The 17,360-nt window shown below is 40.6% G+C and overlaps 1 protein-coding gene across 1 annotated transcript in view; it reads left to right on the top strand.

The window, feature by feature from the left end:
• Positions 1 to 17,360, top strand: part of LOC116513248 (polypeptide N-acetylgalactosaminyltransferase-like 6) — a 609,679-nt gene that overhangs the window by 271,642 nt on the left and 320,677 nt on the right. Inside the window, exon 3 of the mRNA XM_032224240.1 lies at positions 484 to 622. Coding sequence (XP_032080131.1) covers positions 484 to 622 — 139 coding nt within the window. The remainder of the gene's footprint in view (positions 1 to 483; positions 623 to 17,360) is intronic.

Genomic DNA, 17,360 nt, shown 5'->3' with positions numbered 1-17,360 from the left:
TAAATACAAAAATAAGAGTTCCAGCTTTACAGTTAGGGATTAATATTGATAATTACTGGAGCAAAGCTTTTCTCAAGGAACTTAACTTCTGGCTTTACAATACCGTACAGTATATTTCAGGCTGTCAAACGCCTGGGCCTCAGGCCTGATGCATTGCACGCTGGCCACGCCCATGCCTGGTTTAGCAAAGGTCCTGATATGTCACGTGACGCCACTGTTGACAATGTGAGTTTGACACTCCTTGTAATTTCAACAACTGCAATAAAACAGAGATTACACCAAAATTCTGTTGTTTTTTCTATCCATTAGTATGTGTGTATGTAATGTTTACACAAATACACACACACACACACACACACACACACACACACACACACAAGTTTATGTTTGACTTGGCACAGACTTTTAATTTACGGAAAAACTGCTAACTGTTTCTGAGATCTTGTTCATCCCTGATCACATTTTGATTTAATACCATTTCAGGGAAAGGTGAACAAGGAAAGCCATATCCTGTCACAGAAGAAGACAGTGATGATTCTGCTTATCGGGAAAATGGTTTCAATATTTTTGTAAGCAACAATATAGCCTTGGAACGATCACTGCCAGACATTCGACATCCTAAGTAGGTACACTAAGTTTGATTATTATTACTTTCACTTAATATCTTTGTACTTACTTTCTTACATAGAAGAATCTGAATCAATGGAAGATGAGAAATGATATAAAGCTGATAATGTTAGAGGTTTCTTCTTCTATTTACAGTTTTTAAAATGAATAAGAAAAGACACTGTTTTCTTATTTTTATTGCAGACAGTGCTTTGCTATCTAATACAAGGGAATTGTGAAATTTTTGTTCACATATGTTAATGGAAGAATATAGGAAATACTAGTAGCAGCTCAAGCCTATCTTTTACTGGGTTGAAATATATAAAGTTCTACTTTGGATTGATAAACAAAAAATACACATTAATCAAGTATGTTTATTATATGCCTAATAATTGCCCAGGAAGTCTAAGAAGCTATTATTTTGATGTCCAATTGATTTGATTTGTACTTCAAGGTGTGATCTGTCTCAAATATCTTTCAAATTATCCAATACCTAGATTACTAGAAAAGTGTCACACGATCCACTGAATTTTCTGCATTGACCTGTCTTTAGAAATAAAAGTAAATTTATGGACAGATAAATGTAGAAAATTCCTGTGACATTTTCCTGTAATCTAGATGATGAATATGTTTAAATAGATTTGAATCAGATGTTGTTGGACTGCTGTTGTTTGATTTCAGGAGGACAGTATTTCCCCAAAATCTTGCCAAAGTAATGGCACAAATCAAAACCAGTATCTCTGCTTTTTTTTTAGTCCAGATTTTTCAGAAAAGTTGTTAGATTCTGGGAGATTGAAATTTGTAGAGATACTATTCTGACCTAGCTCCTCAAACATGACAAACCCTCTGAAGTTAACTCAAAGATTCCTTTATTAGGAGTGCCAGCAGTCCTGGCAAAAGGTTTCTCTCTCATCGCAGGCTAACAAATCTAACCAGCTGGGAGATGAATAGTTTCTGCCACATCTATTCATCTCCGCCCCCTGAATGTTATCCCCAGAGCTAGGGTGGGGCTTTGCTAGCAGTGGTAACTCTTCCTTCCCAAGTATTGGCCCATGGATTTCCATTGTTCTCCTGTCCTCTGCCTTCTGCAAATCTGTGTGTCAGGCACTAGACACAGCTGTTCCTCCTCTTCCTCATCAGCCACCTCCAGACCTGGGGGCTGTTGACTCTTCATCTGAGGGATGACCGATGGCATCTTTCTCTGCCACTTCCATTCCCTCTTCTCCTTCAGAGCTCTCAGGTTGCCTTGATGCTGACCCTGACTCCCATGCCGCCTCCTTCTCTGATTCAGCTGCTGGAGCGGCTGGCGGCCAACAGGCTACAACAGATACTCACAGTCAAACTGAATAAATAGAGTCTTAATCCAGTCCATCCCGAGATTTGAAATATTCCTTCTTGACATCCAAGGTACAATAATCAGAGCAGAGCCAAACAAATGGCCACAGTTTTCAGGAAGTTGAATACAGAGTAGTCAGGACAGACACATGGATACACATTAATGGACAGTCATGGAAAATATCTGGTGATTGACTACTTACAAGTAAATATACACAAGCAACTTAAATGAAAGTATTCAACTTTCATTCAAACATAACCAGCTCTGATTGTTGGCCCAGAATTCTTACTTTCCATGTACTTCTCCATATACTTGATTCTACTTTATCCTTTATTTTCTTATGTAAAACCAGCAAAGCTCTTATGCATTCAGCAGTCAAGAAAGATTAGGGCCAAATCTACAGATGCTGAGTTATGAAATGGCTGGGCATGCTTCCACCCAGTACTGCTCCATGAAGCCAATTCTCTCTGTATCTTATCCTGCTCTTGTTTCTTAATGATATGTCATACTGGCAGAGCACCAATCATGCCATAATTATAAGTCTCATTGAAGTATGTTGGGAGCAGATTGATGGCAGACTTTTTTAAACAGAAGAAAATTATACCAGTCCTAAACCATTTGCATAGTCACTTTTAACTGTCACGTGAAAAGAATAGATGAGGAGAATTATTATAACAGCAGCAACACAAGTTGAAAAATAATTTCAGTCCTAGCCTGCATGATAACAGTGGAGCTTGTGTTGATTCTTATACCACAGATGATGTAAAATTGTTGTGAGAGAAGACTGATCAGAATATTTAGAGCAGGATTGTGAGGGTTTGGTTTTGTTGCAAGTTAGACAAATAATGCTAGTTTTATTTAAGTAATTCTTATTAATTGCTAAGTGAAAATATCAAGTGGTCAAGCACCTTGGAGCATAAAACCTATAATATGAATGTGAACTGAACAAGAACAGAGCTCTGTTTTTATGTTTCTCCAATAGAACTTGCTTCGAAAACTTTACTTCTGGATTATACACGGAAGAACTCAATATAACATTTATTTATACTGAGTTATGTTTGTTTGTGTGTGTGTTTAAGTGTCTCAGTCTTTCAGGCATTTTCTTCACATTCTGGTACTTAAATTTCCAGAATTTCAGCAACAATTCTGGAAGTTGGAAAAGTACCAGATTGAGAAAGACTGATAAAAGTTTTTATTTTCAGTTTTTAAGATGCTTATGTAATTTTTAATACATCAAATGTTCTTTCAAGAAGAGAAAGCATGAAACTTTGAAAAGCTATGTACTAATCTCTATCACTTTCAAATGATCAATGGAACAAATTAACAGCATTTTATCTGATCCATCAATTTTAAATATCTTGGTTTTGGCTGGGAAAATTAATTCAAATCACCTGAAATTATCTACAGCAGTTCCTTTTGGCCAAGAGTGCTTCTAGTTATATGGAATTTTAATAACTAATTATAGAGCATTGAAGTAGCATTCTATTGCATGTTTGGCAATTTTGGCATGATAAAAAAGGAGTACATAATAGCTTTTGCTCTGAAAGGCTAGCCTGATTTCTACTTCTGTTCAAAACTGTGCCAAAGGAAACAGTATGAAAAAATCATTTGAGACATGATGAAGCTGAATGCCACTTTATCTTATTGTGTTTGTTGAACTATTCTTGCAAATTTGATTTTTTGCCAACTGATAGCCAGATGGCCATGACATTTCTTAAAAGACCCCAGAAATAAGGTGTTATCAGTGCTGACTTAATGGGAGCATTAATTTGGTTCCTGCTCTTCCAGTACAGAATAATAGAATTGGAAGAGCCCTTGGAAGTCTTTTAATCCAACCCCCTACTCAAGCAAGAGACTCTATACCACTTCAGACCATTGGCTGTCAAGTCTCTTCTTAAAAGCATCCAGTGATGAAGCACCCACAACTTTGAAGACAAGCCATTCCACTGGTGAATTGTTCTCCATGAGAAGAAAGTTTCCTTAGTTTTAGCTTCTGTGGCTTGCCAAGGGCACTGTCATTCTCAGACAAAGCCTGAATTTGTAGGATAACTTCTAACTGGAATAAAAACCACAAATCAAAGGTCTTTTCTTGTTCTGGTATTATGTTCTGGTTTATTTCATTTTATATGTTATAATAAAAAGCTGTTTGATATTAGGTGGATCAAAAATATTGTGCAAACTTGGCTTCTTCAGTCCTATGTACAATATTTTGATGAAGGTTATATGTTTAGGGTTTTTGTCATACTATAGAATAAATTTGGGACCAAATGCACACATCCCTGTCATGACAAATAATTAGCTGCCTATATTTCTCAGCATTAAGGACACCATTGATCCTCACCAACTCCATTTGCAGAAATACAGCCCCAAGCTTGCAAGGAGCCTCCATCATACTGTTGTCTGCAGACACTCATTATTTTACATCTCTCTAGCACTTTGGCAAACAAACTTCCTCCTGCTACAACCAAATAGTTCAGTGGTTCCCAAACTTTAAGACTTGTGGACTTCAACTCCCAGAATTCTCCAGCTAGCTCTTCTGGCTGGAGAACTCTGGGAGTTGAAGTCCACAAGTCTTAAAGTTGCCAAGTTTGGTAACCACTGAAATAGTTCAAATTTTGATTCATCAGTCCAGGGCCCCTGATGCTATTTTTCTTTCACCCTAATTCCTATATTCCATGCATAACTGAGACACATAGCCTTGTTTCCATGTCAGAGGTATGGCATTTTGGCCACAATTATTTCATGAAGACCATTTAGCAATAGCAATAGCAGTTAGACTTATATACTGCTTCATAGGGCTTTCAGCCCTCTCTAAGCAGTTTACAGAGTCAGCATATTGCCCCCACAGTCTGGGTCCTCATTTCACCCACCTCGGAAGGATGGAAGGCTGAGTCAATCTTGAGCCAGTGAGATTTGAACCGCTGAACTGCGGATAACAGTCAGCTGAAGCGGCCTGCAGTACTGCACCCTAACCACTGCGCCACCTCAGCTCTTCTGGCCAGACTTCTCCAGACAGTACATGGTTGTACCTGAGCCCCATTGGTTTTCACCAGTTCTGTGCTGATGATACTGATAGCCATCTTCAGATATCAAAGGGAAACATGCATGATGTGTCTTTCATCTGCTGCATTGTTTCCTTGACCACTGCATCTATGGTCCTCAACATTGTCCATTTCTTTGTGCTTTTTCAAAAGAGCTTGAACAGAACATCTTGAAATCCCTGGCTGCTTTGAAATGTTTGCCTGGGAGAAGCCTTGCTGATGCAATATATCTCTCTTTTGTCTTGTTCCTGTGCTGTTTTGCCATGGTGTATGACCAGTGACATGAAGCTGTCTTCCACAAGCTCACAAAGTGTTTGACTGCTCCTCACCCAATATAAAACCTCTTACATAGCTGTTTCTGTTTCAGTTAATGATTGTATTTCAACCTACATATAAAATATATGATCATTAGCACCTGCTTGATATAATGTTTAATTATACACCTGACTCTAATCCTACAAAATCACTGGCTGTTGTAGTTTACCGGCAGCCTGTGGAGCTGGCAGCAGAGTCAGACAGTGAGAAGGATGGGGAGGAACATGGGCCAGTCCTGGACTCTGGGGAAGGCTCAGATGAGGGCTCTGTGTCAGAGGCAGAGAGGGGGCAAGGGCCATCTGGGAGTTATGTGCTGCCTCCAAAGTTGGACATCAGCGAGGAAGAAAAACAGGGGGAGCTTGTTCCCAGTGCGCACAGCTGCCAGAAGGAAAGAACAGTTAAGAAAAAAGGGGTGACTCAGAAGTAAGACTTGGAGATGATTGGCCCCTCCCATAAGACATAAAGGAGGAGCAAAGGTATGTGAGGCTCTGCAGGAATCAACTTTGTTTATTCTGTTCGGCTTAAATTCTGAAGCTCCATTTTGACTCTGTACTCCATGTGGCCTTGCAAAGCTAATTGGCAATTAGGTCTTTGGCAGAGTTTCAAGGGAGATAAAGGTCGGTGCTTATCAGCCTTATCCCAAAAGACTTTGGCAGACTTCTGTCAGACTCTTTACAAACTGTTTGCGACTCATTGTGGGCTGTGAATGAACATAATTCACAGCTGTTGAAATAAAAAGAGGGTTTTGGGGACTAAGCATGTGCTTTGTACTGTCTCAGGAAGCCTAGGTTAGAACACTGACTTTGTGCTGTTTTGAAGGCAAAGGGTGGTCACCACAAATATTGATGTGGATTTCTCTTCTGCTCATTTAATTTCCATTTTGTTACTTGATAAAAATAAACTATTAACATTTCTATTTCTGAAAGCATTCTTAATTTATAGCATTTTTGGACAACTGCCTTAACACTTTTGCACAGCACTGTGTATTAGTTGACACTTTATTTAAACTAAATTTGTGATTGCATGAACTCTGTAGATGTCATATACTAAAATAAATAAATTTAAGATACTTGGGTGGAGGGGGGACATTAGCAGTCATATGATTAAAAGATGTAAGTTTTACACTGTTTGCATTACTTCTCTTTAAATATGGTTACTATATGAAGAGCAAGCCTGAGAAGATAAGAGCACTGCATGCTGTTCCTTCCACATAACTCCACATGTTCCACCCCTAAACTAGTTGGATAGAGTTGTTGAGCAAAGTCATCTGCTTCTCCGATCCAAAGACATGGTGGAGAAAACATTTTTTGAATAATTGTGTGTGAGAGTACCTTTTTATAATGACATCCATAGCATATAAATAAAATAATAGTAAAACCCACGGAGGTCAATGTAATTATACACAAACCAATTTAACTGTACTATTCAACTTAAAAGCTGATTTAGGAACCAGTTTCTATCCACGTTCTCTGGCTTTACACGTGAGTTATGTTTATATTAGTATTTTAATTTCCAGTTTAATACAGAAATATTCTGTAATGTTAGTACCCTCTAAAAGCTTTGAGGCAGTGCGCTGCCATCATTGATGAAATTATTTTCATTTGTTCCACTCTTACTAATTTTACAGACCTGTCAAATGGTTGTGCAAATTACTAGTTATCACTGCTTTATCAAGTTCAACTGACAAGGCTAGATTGAAAAAGAAATCTAGTATGGCTCTAGCTAACTCCCATAAATTGAATACTTTGACAGGCTGAGACAATTACTGTATTTTTCAGAGTATAAGATGCACCTTTTTACCTCAAAAAAGAGGCTGAAAATCTGGGTGTGTCTTATACACTGAATACAGCATTTTTTGTCTCCCGAAACTCAATCCCTTCACCAAAATGGCCGTGCAGAGCCTCTAGGAAGCTTTTAGGGAGTTCCTGGGGGCTGGGGAGGGCTGTTTTCTGCTCAATTTTACCCCCTATACCCCAGAAGCATCTATAAGCTTCCTAAAGGCTATCCATACCCGCTTTTTTACGAAAGTGAGCCATTTTTTGCGCATTTTGCCCTCCCCCAGGAACACTCTGCAAGCTTCCTCAAGGCTATTCATGGCCTTTGGGGTGGGTGGGGGGGGGAAACAGGCCTGTTTTCACAAAAAATGGACCATTTTGGGGAGGATTGCAGAGTGCAAAAACCTTTTTTAAATTTTCCTCTTCAAACCCTTGTTGAGTTTTATACTCCAGTGTGTCTTATACTCTGAAAAATATGGTACTATGTAAATCTTTGCTTGAAAATGTTTTAGGCTGGTATTTTTCTGTAGCATACTGGTCATTGGCTTAATGTCAGGTAGTATTGTAGTTTCTCTGATAAAGAAAAGGTCAGCTCTTTCTTTCTGTGTCTTTAAAATACACCCTATTAGCAATAGTTACAAAAACTGTCAAAAACTGAATTGAAAATTGAAACTTTATCTCTTTGTTTTGACTTTGAAAATTGAGGTGGGGTTACTTTAATTGTCACTGAATTCCTATACTTGTCATTTATTCTCTCTTATTTCCTAAAGGTTTTGCAGACAACACATCTCCCTTGTGATTTATTTGTTTTAGTTTATATCCCACTTTTTATAAATAATTCAAGGCAGAGAACATGTAATACACCTTCCTCTTCCTATTTTTTCCTCACCCTGTGAGGAAATTGGGCTGAGAAAGAGTGACTGTTCCAAAGTCCCACTGCTGGCTTTCACGCCTAAGGCAGGACTAGAAAGACTCCTGGTTTCTACCCTGGCGCCTTAACTACTAGATATACTTGGGTGTTTTATGTATATTTTTTTCTTTATATATTTCTTTTTCTAGCAGGAAGGGCATTTTAAAATCTGTTGATACGTACAACAGATTTAAATGGTAGTAGTGGTAGCTGGTCTTCCACTAGTAACTATTAACAAGCATAAAATATTATTGTTATAACTGTGGAGTCAAACAAACTTCAGGTTTTTTAATTGACCTTTTTAATACCGTGTTTCCCTGAAAATAAGACAGGATCTTATTTTCTTTTGACCCCAGAAATAAGCACTTGGCCTTATTTTTGGAGAGGTCTTATTATTTTTGAGGTGCAGGAGATGTGACCGTGGTCATCTCATGGCTGTTGCTGTGCCGCAATATTTTCAGGAAGGGCTTATTTTCAGGGGAGGGCTTATTTTGACGCATGTGCTCAAAAGCCTGATTTAGCTTATTATCTAGGGAGGTCTTATTTTCAGGAAAACAGGGTAAATTCATAGAATGGTGCCAACCCTGTTTTACCATTTAAAAAGCTCAAGCTGTTTTGAAATGTTGTCCTGCAGACTTTTAAAGATAGGGCTGCTAAAAATTTATTATTATGAAAGAGCAGGTAAGAAAAAGTATGTTTTATTGGAGCTATACTAGTAATAATTAAAGTTTCTTTTAAATTGATATTTTAAATACAAGACAATTTCTTCCATTCAAATCTCATGCATTATAAGAAAGTATGGCATAGACAAAACTATATTCTCAAATATAGCTAGCTATTCCGTTACACTTCAATAAAAGCCTTTTGTAACCCTTATTTAACCTGCTCTTTTTAAAAAAAAATACTTCTAATTTTCTGATTATCAAACTAGTAACTGTTTGTATCCTATTAAAAAACTATCAGTAGTCTCTGTTTTTAGGAACAGTTTTCTGATTACCAGTGTGTACAATTCCTAGTTAAGAAAAATACAAATAAATAATAATGTTCTATTCTCAGCAATTCATATAGCATTCACTTGAATTACTATAATGTGCTGTGCACAAGGCTGTACTTAAAGAGCACTTGGAAATTGCAACTGGTCCATAGTGTGATGGTACTATACTATTTACAGTATAGACAGTTCTGGTCATTTCACAATATGTTCATATATAATAGCACCACTTGCATTAACTTCTAATGAGTCTCTGGGTGCAATTCAAGTTGCTGGCTATGACTTATAAAGCTTATTTGGCCCAGGGTGAGACTAACTGAGGGGCTATTTGCATCCAACTGTTTCTACTTTTCCCACCAAAGCAGACATGATGGACATATCCTGGCTCCCTTCCATTAAAAAAATCTCATATTGTGGATTTGATTTCTCCTTTGAGGCATCTACTTTGTCGAAAAGCATCTTTGAAGAGACCCAGAGGGCCCTGACACTGGTGGCATTTCATAATGTGCTAAAGACCTGACTGTTTTCTCAGGCATTAGGGTAAAGTGTTAAGTGCCTGGTATGTCAGTTGCCATTTGTTCATTATTGGTTGTAAAATGGAAGGATCTGTGAAGTCTAGGGTACTTTCCAAGCTTGGTAGTTTGCTTTCAGACATTTCATTAGCTGACTAGGTAACATCAAGAGTGCTACTTAGTTTGACATGTTACCTTGTCAGAGAATAAACATCTGCAAACACACAATTAAGTTCAAACAGCACCAAGGACTTTACAATTCAACCCTGAGATACATATTGCTATGTGCAGTAGTTCTCCCTCCAGTCCATCTGCCTAGGGGGCGTTGTTCTCACTCCTGATTGGCTACCTGTTTGACAGCCAGTATATATAAAGAGCTGTCAAACAGGACTCAGCTGTTGCCAGTTGTGAATTGCTGCATTTGGCAACCTGTTAAGCATTAAAGCTGTTAGCATTTGAAAGACCTGGATTGCCTCAGTCTGTCCACTCGGCATTCTCCCTAGCATTGGCGACGAGGATGGGATGCTGAGGTAGAGCTCAGGCAAAATGCTGGTGAAGATCACTATTATAGAGCCGAATCACTCAGAGCTGAAATTCCTCTCAGAGGAACTCACTCGACGAGAGGTTGAGTGAAGTCACTAAACAGTTAGTGGGCCTTGCCTGAGACCTATTAATTTTACCTCAGGATGGCCTCTATGAACATGCTGGCAGTCTTTAATGGAGCCACAGAAACCTGGGGGTCATATATGTCCCGTTTTGAATGCTTCTTGGAAGCGAATGACAATACCAATTTATCTGAGAGCAGAAAGAAATTGTGTTTTTTAAACTTGTGTGGCACATAGATGTTTAATATGGCAAGCACAGTAGTGGCTTCCCTGTCAGTGCACACAGTGTCCTGGGATGAGTTAACAGCCAAACTCAAGAAGCATTATGCCCCAGCACCATCCCGGATTGTTTGCCGGCACACTTTCCACAGAAGGAACCAGCGTGAAGGGGAATCAATTAACGAATATGTAGCAGCATTGAGGGCCGCAGCTCTGCATTGCAATTTCAGAGACCTGGATGATATCCTTCTGGACCAGATCGTCAGTGGTGTACGAGACCTCTGCATACAGCACCGCCTACTGCACAAGCCAGACCTGACCCTACAGACTGCACTAGATGAAGCCTGAGCGATGGAACTGTCAACATGATCAGCAGAGGAGATCCAGAGAAAATCAAACCCCCAATTCGCAGAAAAACCATTTGAAGTCCACTATGAAGATGCTAGCCCAGACGTAACAGATTATGACGATGAAGTGCACCGGTTAAAGGCGGAACAGATGAGAGGTCGGCAGGGTAAGCCCCCAGTCCCTCTAAATAGTTGTCCAGGGTGTGGGGGGAAACATGCTGGAGCAGACTGCCATTTTAAAAATACAGTCTGTCTGCGCTGTGGCAAACAGGGCCATTTAGCTAAGGTTTGCAGAGCAGCTGCCCCTTGTGCTAGTGCTTTTGAGGGCTCATCATCAAATACAAAGACATACCCTAAGAGAACAAACAGATTCCCTAGGGAACTTCATCCCAGGAAAAGAGAAAATTGTTTCTCTGTACAGGATGATGGCCAGAAGACTGAAATTGATCAGATCTCTTTTAGTGCTAAGGGGAAAATCTTTATCACAGTAAGTAGATACTGGGTCAGCCATTTCTATAGTGTCCTGGATAACTGCCAAGAGGTTCATCCCTAGTCTAGTTAAAGAGTGGCTTAAGCCCTGTTTGTTGATGCTGAAGGATTTCCAAGGAAATCCAATCCCAGTATTGGGCAAATGCTTTTGCAAGGTGCAGTTTAAACACTTCTGTGGAGTTTACCCCTTATTATTTTACAGGGTCACTGCCCCAGCCTACTGCGGCTGGAATGGTTTGAAGCCCTAGGGTTGCGAGTCGATCAAATTCAATGCAACCCCTATCTTGAATTATTAACCAAGAAATTTGGGGAAGTTTTTGGGGAAGGAAAATACACTGGCACACCCATTTCATTTAATTTGGACCCTCAGGTCCCTCTCAGATGCCTTAAGCCACGCGGAGTTCCATTTGCCTTGAAACCTAAGGTAGATGCGGAACTCGATAAATTATTAGCACAGAGGGTGTTACAACCTGTGGATCACACCCGTTGGGAGACCCCCATTGTGAACCCAATTAAGAGCAACGGGTCTGTGCGCTTATGTGCTGACTATAAATGTACGCTGAACAGAGTATTACAACAGAGTGCATACCCTGTGCCAGTGGTGCAGCACCTGCTGTATTCCTTGGGACAAGGTACTGTATTTGCTAAGCTTGATTTGGCCCAGGCTTATCAGCAATTGCCGGTTGACAAGGCAACTGTTGAAGCCCAAACCATCGTCACTCATAGAGGGGCATTTAAATGCCACCGACTCCAGTTTGGAGTCAGCATGGCTCTGGGGTTGTTTCAGAACCTTATAGAGAGATTACTACAGGATATACCAGGCATCGTCCCTTACTTCGATGACATTCTGGTATCAGCCACTTCCCTAACCAACCTGCTCACTCGCCTCCGTACCATCCTTCGCCGCTTCCAGAGTATTGGCCTGAAGCTGAAAACAACTAAGTGCAAAATAGCAGTGCCACAAGTCGAGTTCCTGGGGTTCTTAGTAGATGCTAAAGGGCTCCACCCTACCATGGGCAAAGTGCAAGCCATCCAGCAGGCCCCCCCATCAGCCAACAAAACTGAGGTGCAGGCCTTTATTGGGCTGTTAAATTTTTAAAATATTTTCCTGCAGCACAAGGCATCACTAGTAAAGCCTCTACACCACCTACTGGATCGATCGGCTAGGGGAAAAACGAAAGCTGTGGCATTCTGAGCTGTCAAAGACTTTGTTACATCTGACAGTGTGCTTGTGCAATACGATGAATCCATGCCCTTGGTATTGGGATGTGATGCCTCCCCCCTATGGGATTGGGGTGATACTTAGCCACCAACTGCTTTCAGGTCTGGAAGCCCCAATTGCATTTTTTGCTCGCACGCTATTCCCCCCATGAGAGAAACTATAGCCAACTCAATTGGGAGGCATTGGCTATAGTAACAGGCATGAAGCATTTCCACGCATATATATATGGCCACTATTTTCACTTAGTGACAGACCACAAGCCATTGCTTGGAATGCTGGCTGGGGATAGGCAAACCCCTCAAACTCTGCCTCCAAGATTCACCCACTGGACTGTGTTCCCGGCAGCATACAATTACACTTTGCACCACAGGCCAGGAAGGCATATTTGCCATGCGGACGCTTTAAGCCGTTGTCCTTTGTCTATTCCTGTTGTGGATCCAGTGCCTGCCTCTACTATTCTCATAATTGACGACTTAAAGCTGCCTGTCACAGCATCCAACGTTGCCAAACACATGGCACATAATAAGTTGCTGTCCAAGGTTTTAGAGGGGTCTACAAGGGGATGGCTGGTGGGTCCAATAAGCGCCGAATTACAACCTTTTGCTCTCCGCCAGCAAGAAGTCTCAACACAACAGCAATGCTTTCTCTGGGGAGGGTGGTTATTCCACTTTCCATCTGAGAAGCTGTCCTGACTACTCTACACGAGGGCCATCCAGGCATAGTCTGGATGAAATTACTGGGTCGCAGCTATGCCTGGTGGCCAGGAATGGACCAGGACATTTCAAGCTGGGTTTTGGGGTGTCCTCCCTACCAGGAATCTAGACTCTTGGCTGTCCGGGCACCTGTTCAATCCTGGGAGCAACCTAAAGCACCTTGGTCTCATGTCCATATCGATCTAGCTGACCCCTTGAAAGGTCAAATATTTTTAGTGGTAGTCGATGCTTTTTCAAGGTGGGTTGAGGTGGTAGCAATGGCATCGACCACAGCACTGGTAGTTATATGAGTTTTGAGAAGGTTGTTTTCCACCCATGGGTTGCCAGACTTAATCGTCTTGGATAATGGGCCCTAGTTTGCAGCAACCATGTTGGTCACCTTCCTTGCAGAATTAGGAATCTGCCATGCTTTTGTTGCCCCCATCAACCCTGTGGCTAATGGCCTGGCTGAGCGGGCGGTTTGCACAACTAAGAAGGCCCTGGCTAGATTTGGGTCTGGCAACTGGCAGGAAAACATTGACCGGTTCTTATTATGGCAGCATGCCACCCCATGCACAACCACCAATAAGAGTCCGGCAGAACTCTTATTGTTCTAAGGACCACATTATAGTGCCTCCACCCAGACTAGGCCCTGAGATTCCCATAGACAGCTTAAAGGGTTTGGCCTATAGGCCAAGGTCTATGCCCAGAATTACTCAGACCACCGACTATGGTTGCCAGGAGTAGTAGTAGGAATTGCGGGACCTTGTTCCTACGAGGTAGAGATAGAGGGGACAGGGTTTGGAGGCAACATCTCAACCAGCTAAGGGCTCAGCAGGCCCAACAAATGCAAAAACGAGGCCTACAGACAGCCCCAACCGACTCCGAGGAAAGAGAACCACGATCTGGCTCGCCTACCCTCAAGAGGTTCAATGCCACTGAAGTAAAACCAACCATAGACTTACCTGATCTTCACAGTGCCACTCCAGTGTTGCCGGGTCCTGCAGCAAAGAAGGCCTCTCCGGGAAAAAAGATGGTGTCATCTCCAAATAATCCACAAGCTCCGATGAGCCAAGGAACACTAAAAAGATCTGGGTGGCTCCAGCGCCACCCAGTCTACTTAGAAGATTATGCATGCACATTCTAAGTGTGGAGGAGTGCTATGTTCTCCCTCCAGTCCGTCTGCCTAGGGGGTGTTGTTTTCACTCCTGATTGGCTACCTGTTTGACAGCCGGTATATATAAAGAGCTGTCAAACAGGGCTCAGCTGTTTGCCAGTTAACTGAGATGTGCGAGTTGTGAATTGCTGCGTTTGGCAACCTGTTAAGCATTAAAGCTGTTAGCATTTGAAAGACCTGGCTTGCCTCAGTCTGCCCTCCCTAGCTAGAACACATATATTCTTCTCTATTGAAGATGGAAGGATCCATTTTGGAAGATATTTGATTATTGTTGTAATTTATTTTTAAAGCAATTTGAATGGTTTTACTGAAGGACAGTGTATTTGTTTTAATTCATTATTGTCATGAATATATGACAACAATGTATAACTTGAATAAATACATAGTTTGCATTATGCTAAAATTGTTAGCATCTCAGCATCATTTTAATTTCTTGAGATATTTCAGGTTCTTCCATAAGGTGTGATATCACCAAAACCGGCAAGATTTCATAATCTTGGAATCTTTTGAACAATAGCAGTAGACTTATATACCGCTTCATAGGCCTTTCAGGCCTCTCTAAGCGGTTTACAGAGAGTCAGCATATTGCCCCCAACAATCTGGGTCCTCATTTTACCCACCTCGGAAGGATGGAAGGCTGAGTCAACCCTGAGCCGGTGAGATTTGAACCGCTGACCTGCTGATCTAGCAGTAGCCTGCAGTGCTGCATTTAACCACTGCGCCACCTTGGCTCTTTAATTAATTAACGAATTGGTACCCAAACCACATATTTTTTATATGATGCTCCTAAGTGAGAAACATGGGTGTTAACTGCTTTTATAAGCTAAATCTTCAAGCCTGCTTCTGTGATTAATTAGCCAGCTGTCAATCTCTATAGTCCATGGGTGTTAAACTCAATCACATCATGTGATGTTCCATGATTTCTTTTGCCTTTGTGGAGCCGGGGTGGGCTGGCCTGCACATGATGCATCCAACCTGTGAGCCACCAGTTTGACATCCCTGATATAGTCCAAGACATCAGTTTTAGGGCTTTTTCAGTTTTACATAATACACAAACCCGTAGCAAACAAACCACTTAATTGTTAATGCTCTATATAAAAGATGTAAAGGTTTAAACATCCATATTCAATATTTTTATCAAAACAGACATTTGTTTATATGAAGATAACTTACTAGAAATTACTTAGTGAATACATACAAAGAATGGAAGTAAATAATAATAATCCTCAAATTCAGACCTATACTTCCTGGGAGGACATTCTATATTGATCAGGCATTAGCAGCAACAAAGCATTAGTGGGGTGCAGTATAAGTAGTCCTAAACTTATAATCATTCATTTAGCAACCATTCACAATTATAACTTCACTGAAAACAGTGACATAGCATGTATTTGCGATGGCTGAAGCATTCTGGAGTCATGTGATCATCATTTGCGACCTTCCCAGTTGGCTTCTGACAGACTCAATAGGGAAGCCAGATTCATTTAATGACCATGTGATTCATTTAACTAGAGTGATTTGCCTAACAAGTGTGGCTTAGGCCCAGGATACCTGCGAGACCACCTACTGCCACCGGTAGCCTCCCACCGTCCAGTGCAATCCCACAGAGTTGACCTCCTCAGGGTGCTGTCGGCCAGACAGTGTCGGCTAGCGACCCCCAGGGAGAGAGCCTTTTCTGTGGTAGTGCCTTCCCTCTTGAATGAGCTGCCCCCGGAGCTTCGTATAATCCTCAACCTCCGGTCCTTCCGACATGCCCTAAAAAGTTGGCTTTTCCAGCAAACCAGCCTGGCCTGAACAAAACAAAATAATTTTTTGATTATTGTTAATTTTAATTGATTTTTTTTAAATGTTATTGTTAATCTTAATTGGGTTTGTTTTTTGGATATTCTAATTTTTTTTAACTTTTGTAATATGTTTTTTTTTAAATGTTATACGCCGCCCTGAGTCCTTGGGAGAAGGGTGGCATATAAATCCGATAAACCAAACCAAACCAAAAAGGTTGTAAAATTGTAGGCCTATAAAATGATCCACTTAATAGTCACCTTGCTTAGCAATGAAAATTATGATTCCAATTGTAGATATAAATCAAGGACTACTTAAGGTATATATTCATAAATATACTATTTCTTCAATATTCTTCTCAAGTGGAATGTTTTGCCACCATATTATGGGATTAGGAGCAAAGACATAAATTAACCTGTTAGAAAAACCAACAATAAATCATACCAAAAAAAATCTTCATTGTCCAATTGCCTTTTGATTTACCTTTTCTTCATTCCTGCATTCTTATGCTCTACTGTATGTGCTCTGAAGTTATCTCTTAGGTTCTGAACGCTAATCTACAGCCTGTTTTCCATTTTTCAGTTTTCTATTTCTAATTTTTATCTTATCCTATCGTTCTATATTCTATTTTATTTTCTTATCTTTGTGCTTTTGCTATTTACAGCTTAGCTAATAATTCTCATTTTTTTTCATCTCTGCCCTATTGATGTTTTATTCTATCTAATTCTTTAAGGCTCTGCGGCCAAAATTTTTAATACTTTTATCTCCTCTTTCCTCGCTCCCAGGATTGGGCGGTTTGCCTTTGAAATAGTAATGCAATTTCTTCTTGGTGCATTATGGCATTTCTGGCAACAAAATTGTTTTTTCTATGTGTAGAAAAAAAGAAGCCATCACCTGGTGTCCCACTTTCCACTTTTATTTTTGCTGCTATAAGAAGAATTGCTGTGGGTATCCCACAACTGAGTGGCCCTTTCTTGGTAGCATGATGCTCCTTTGTTTGAGAATGGGATATTTGTTTCTTTCTCTTCTTGTGTGGTATCCCTCTCTCCCTCCCCCTCTTTCTCTTCCCCTCTCTCCTTTCCCATGCTTTTTCTTGCCTGCTTGGAAAGGAAGGGATCTTTATACATTTTGGGATTCAACTGTGGGAAATCTGAAGCGGCTGATTCCTGGAGGCATTTTGAGCAAGTGAGATAAGATGTTCAAACAAAGGAAAATATTTTTGTAAAGCAAATTGCTAAGAATTTCACAGAGGATGGGATGTTGAGACATTACACACTTGATGGTGATGGAATATCTGCAGTTTCTCACCACCTGCTTCCTAGGTGAACTTTTTTTTAGGTG

This window comes from Thamnophis elegans, chromosome 9 (genome assembly GCF_009769535.1).
Source record: "Thamnophis elegans isolate rThaEle1 chromosome 9, rThaEle1.pri, whole genome shotgun sequence".
NCBI lineage: Eukaryota > Metazoa > Chordata > Lepidosauria > Squamata > Colubridae > Thamnophis > Thamnophis elegans.
This window is presented reverse-complemented; position numbering and strand designations above follow the sequence as displayed.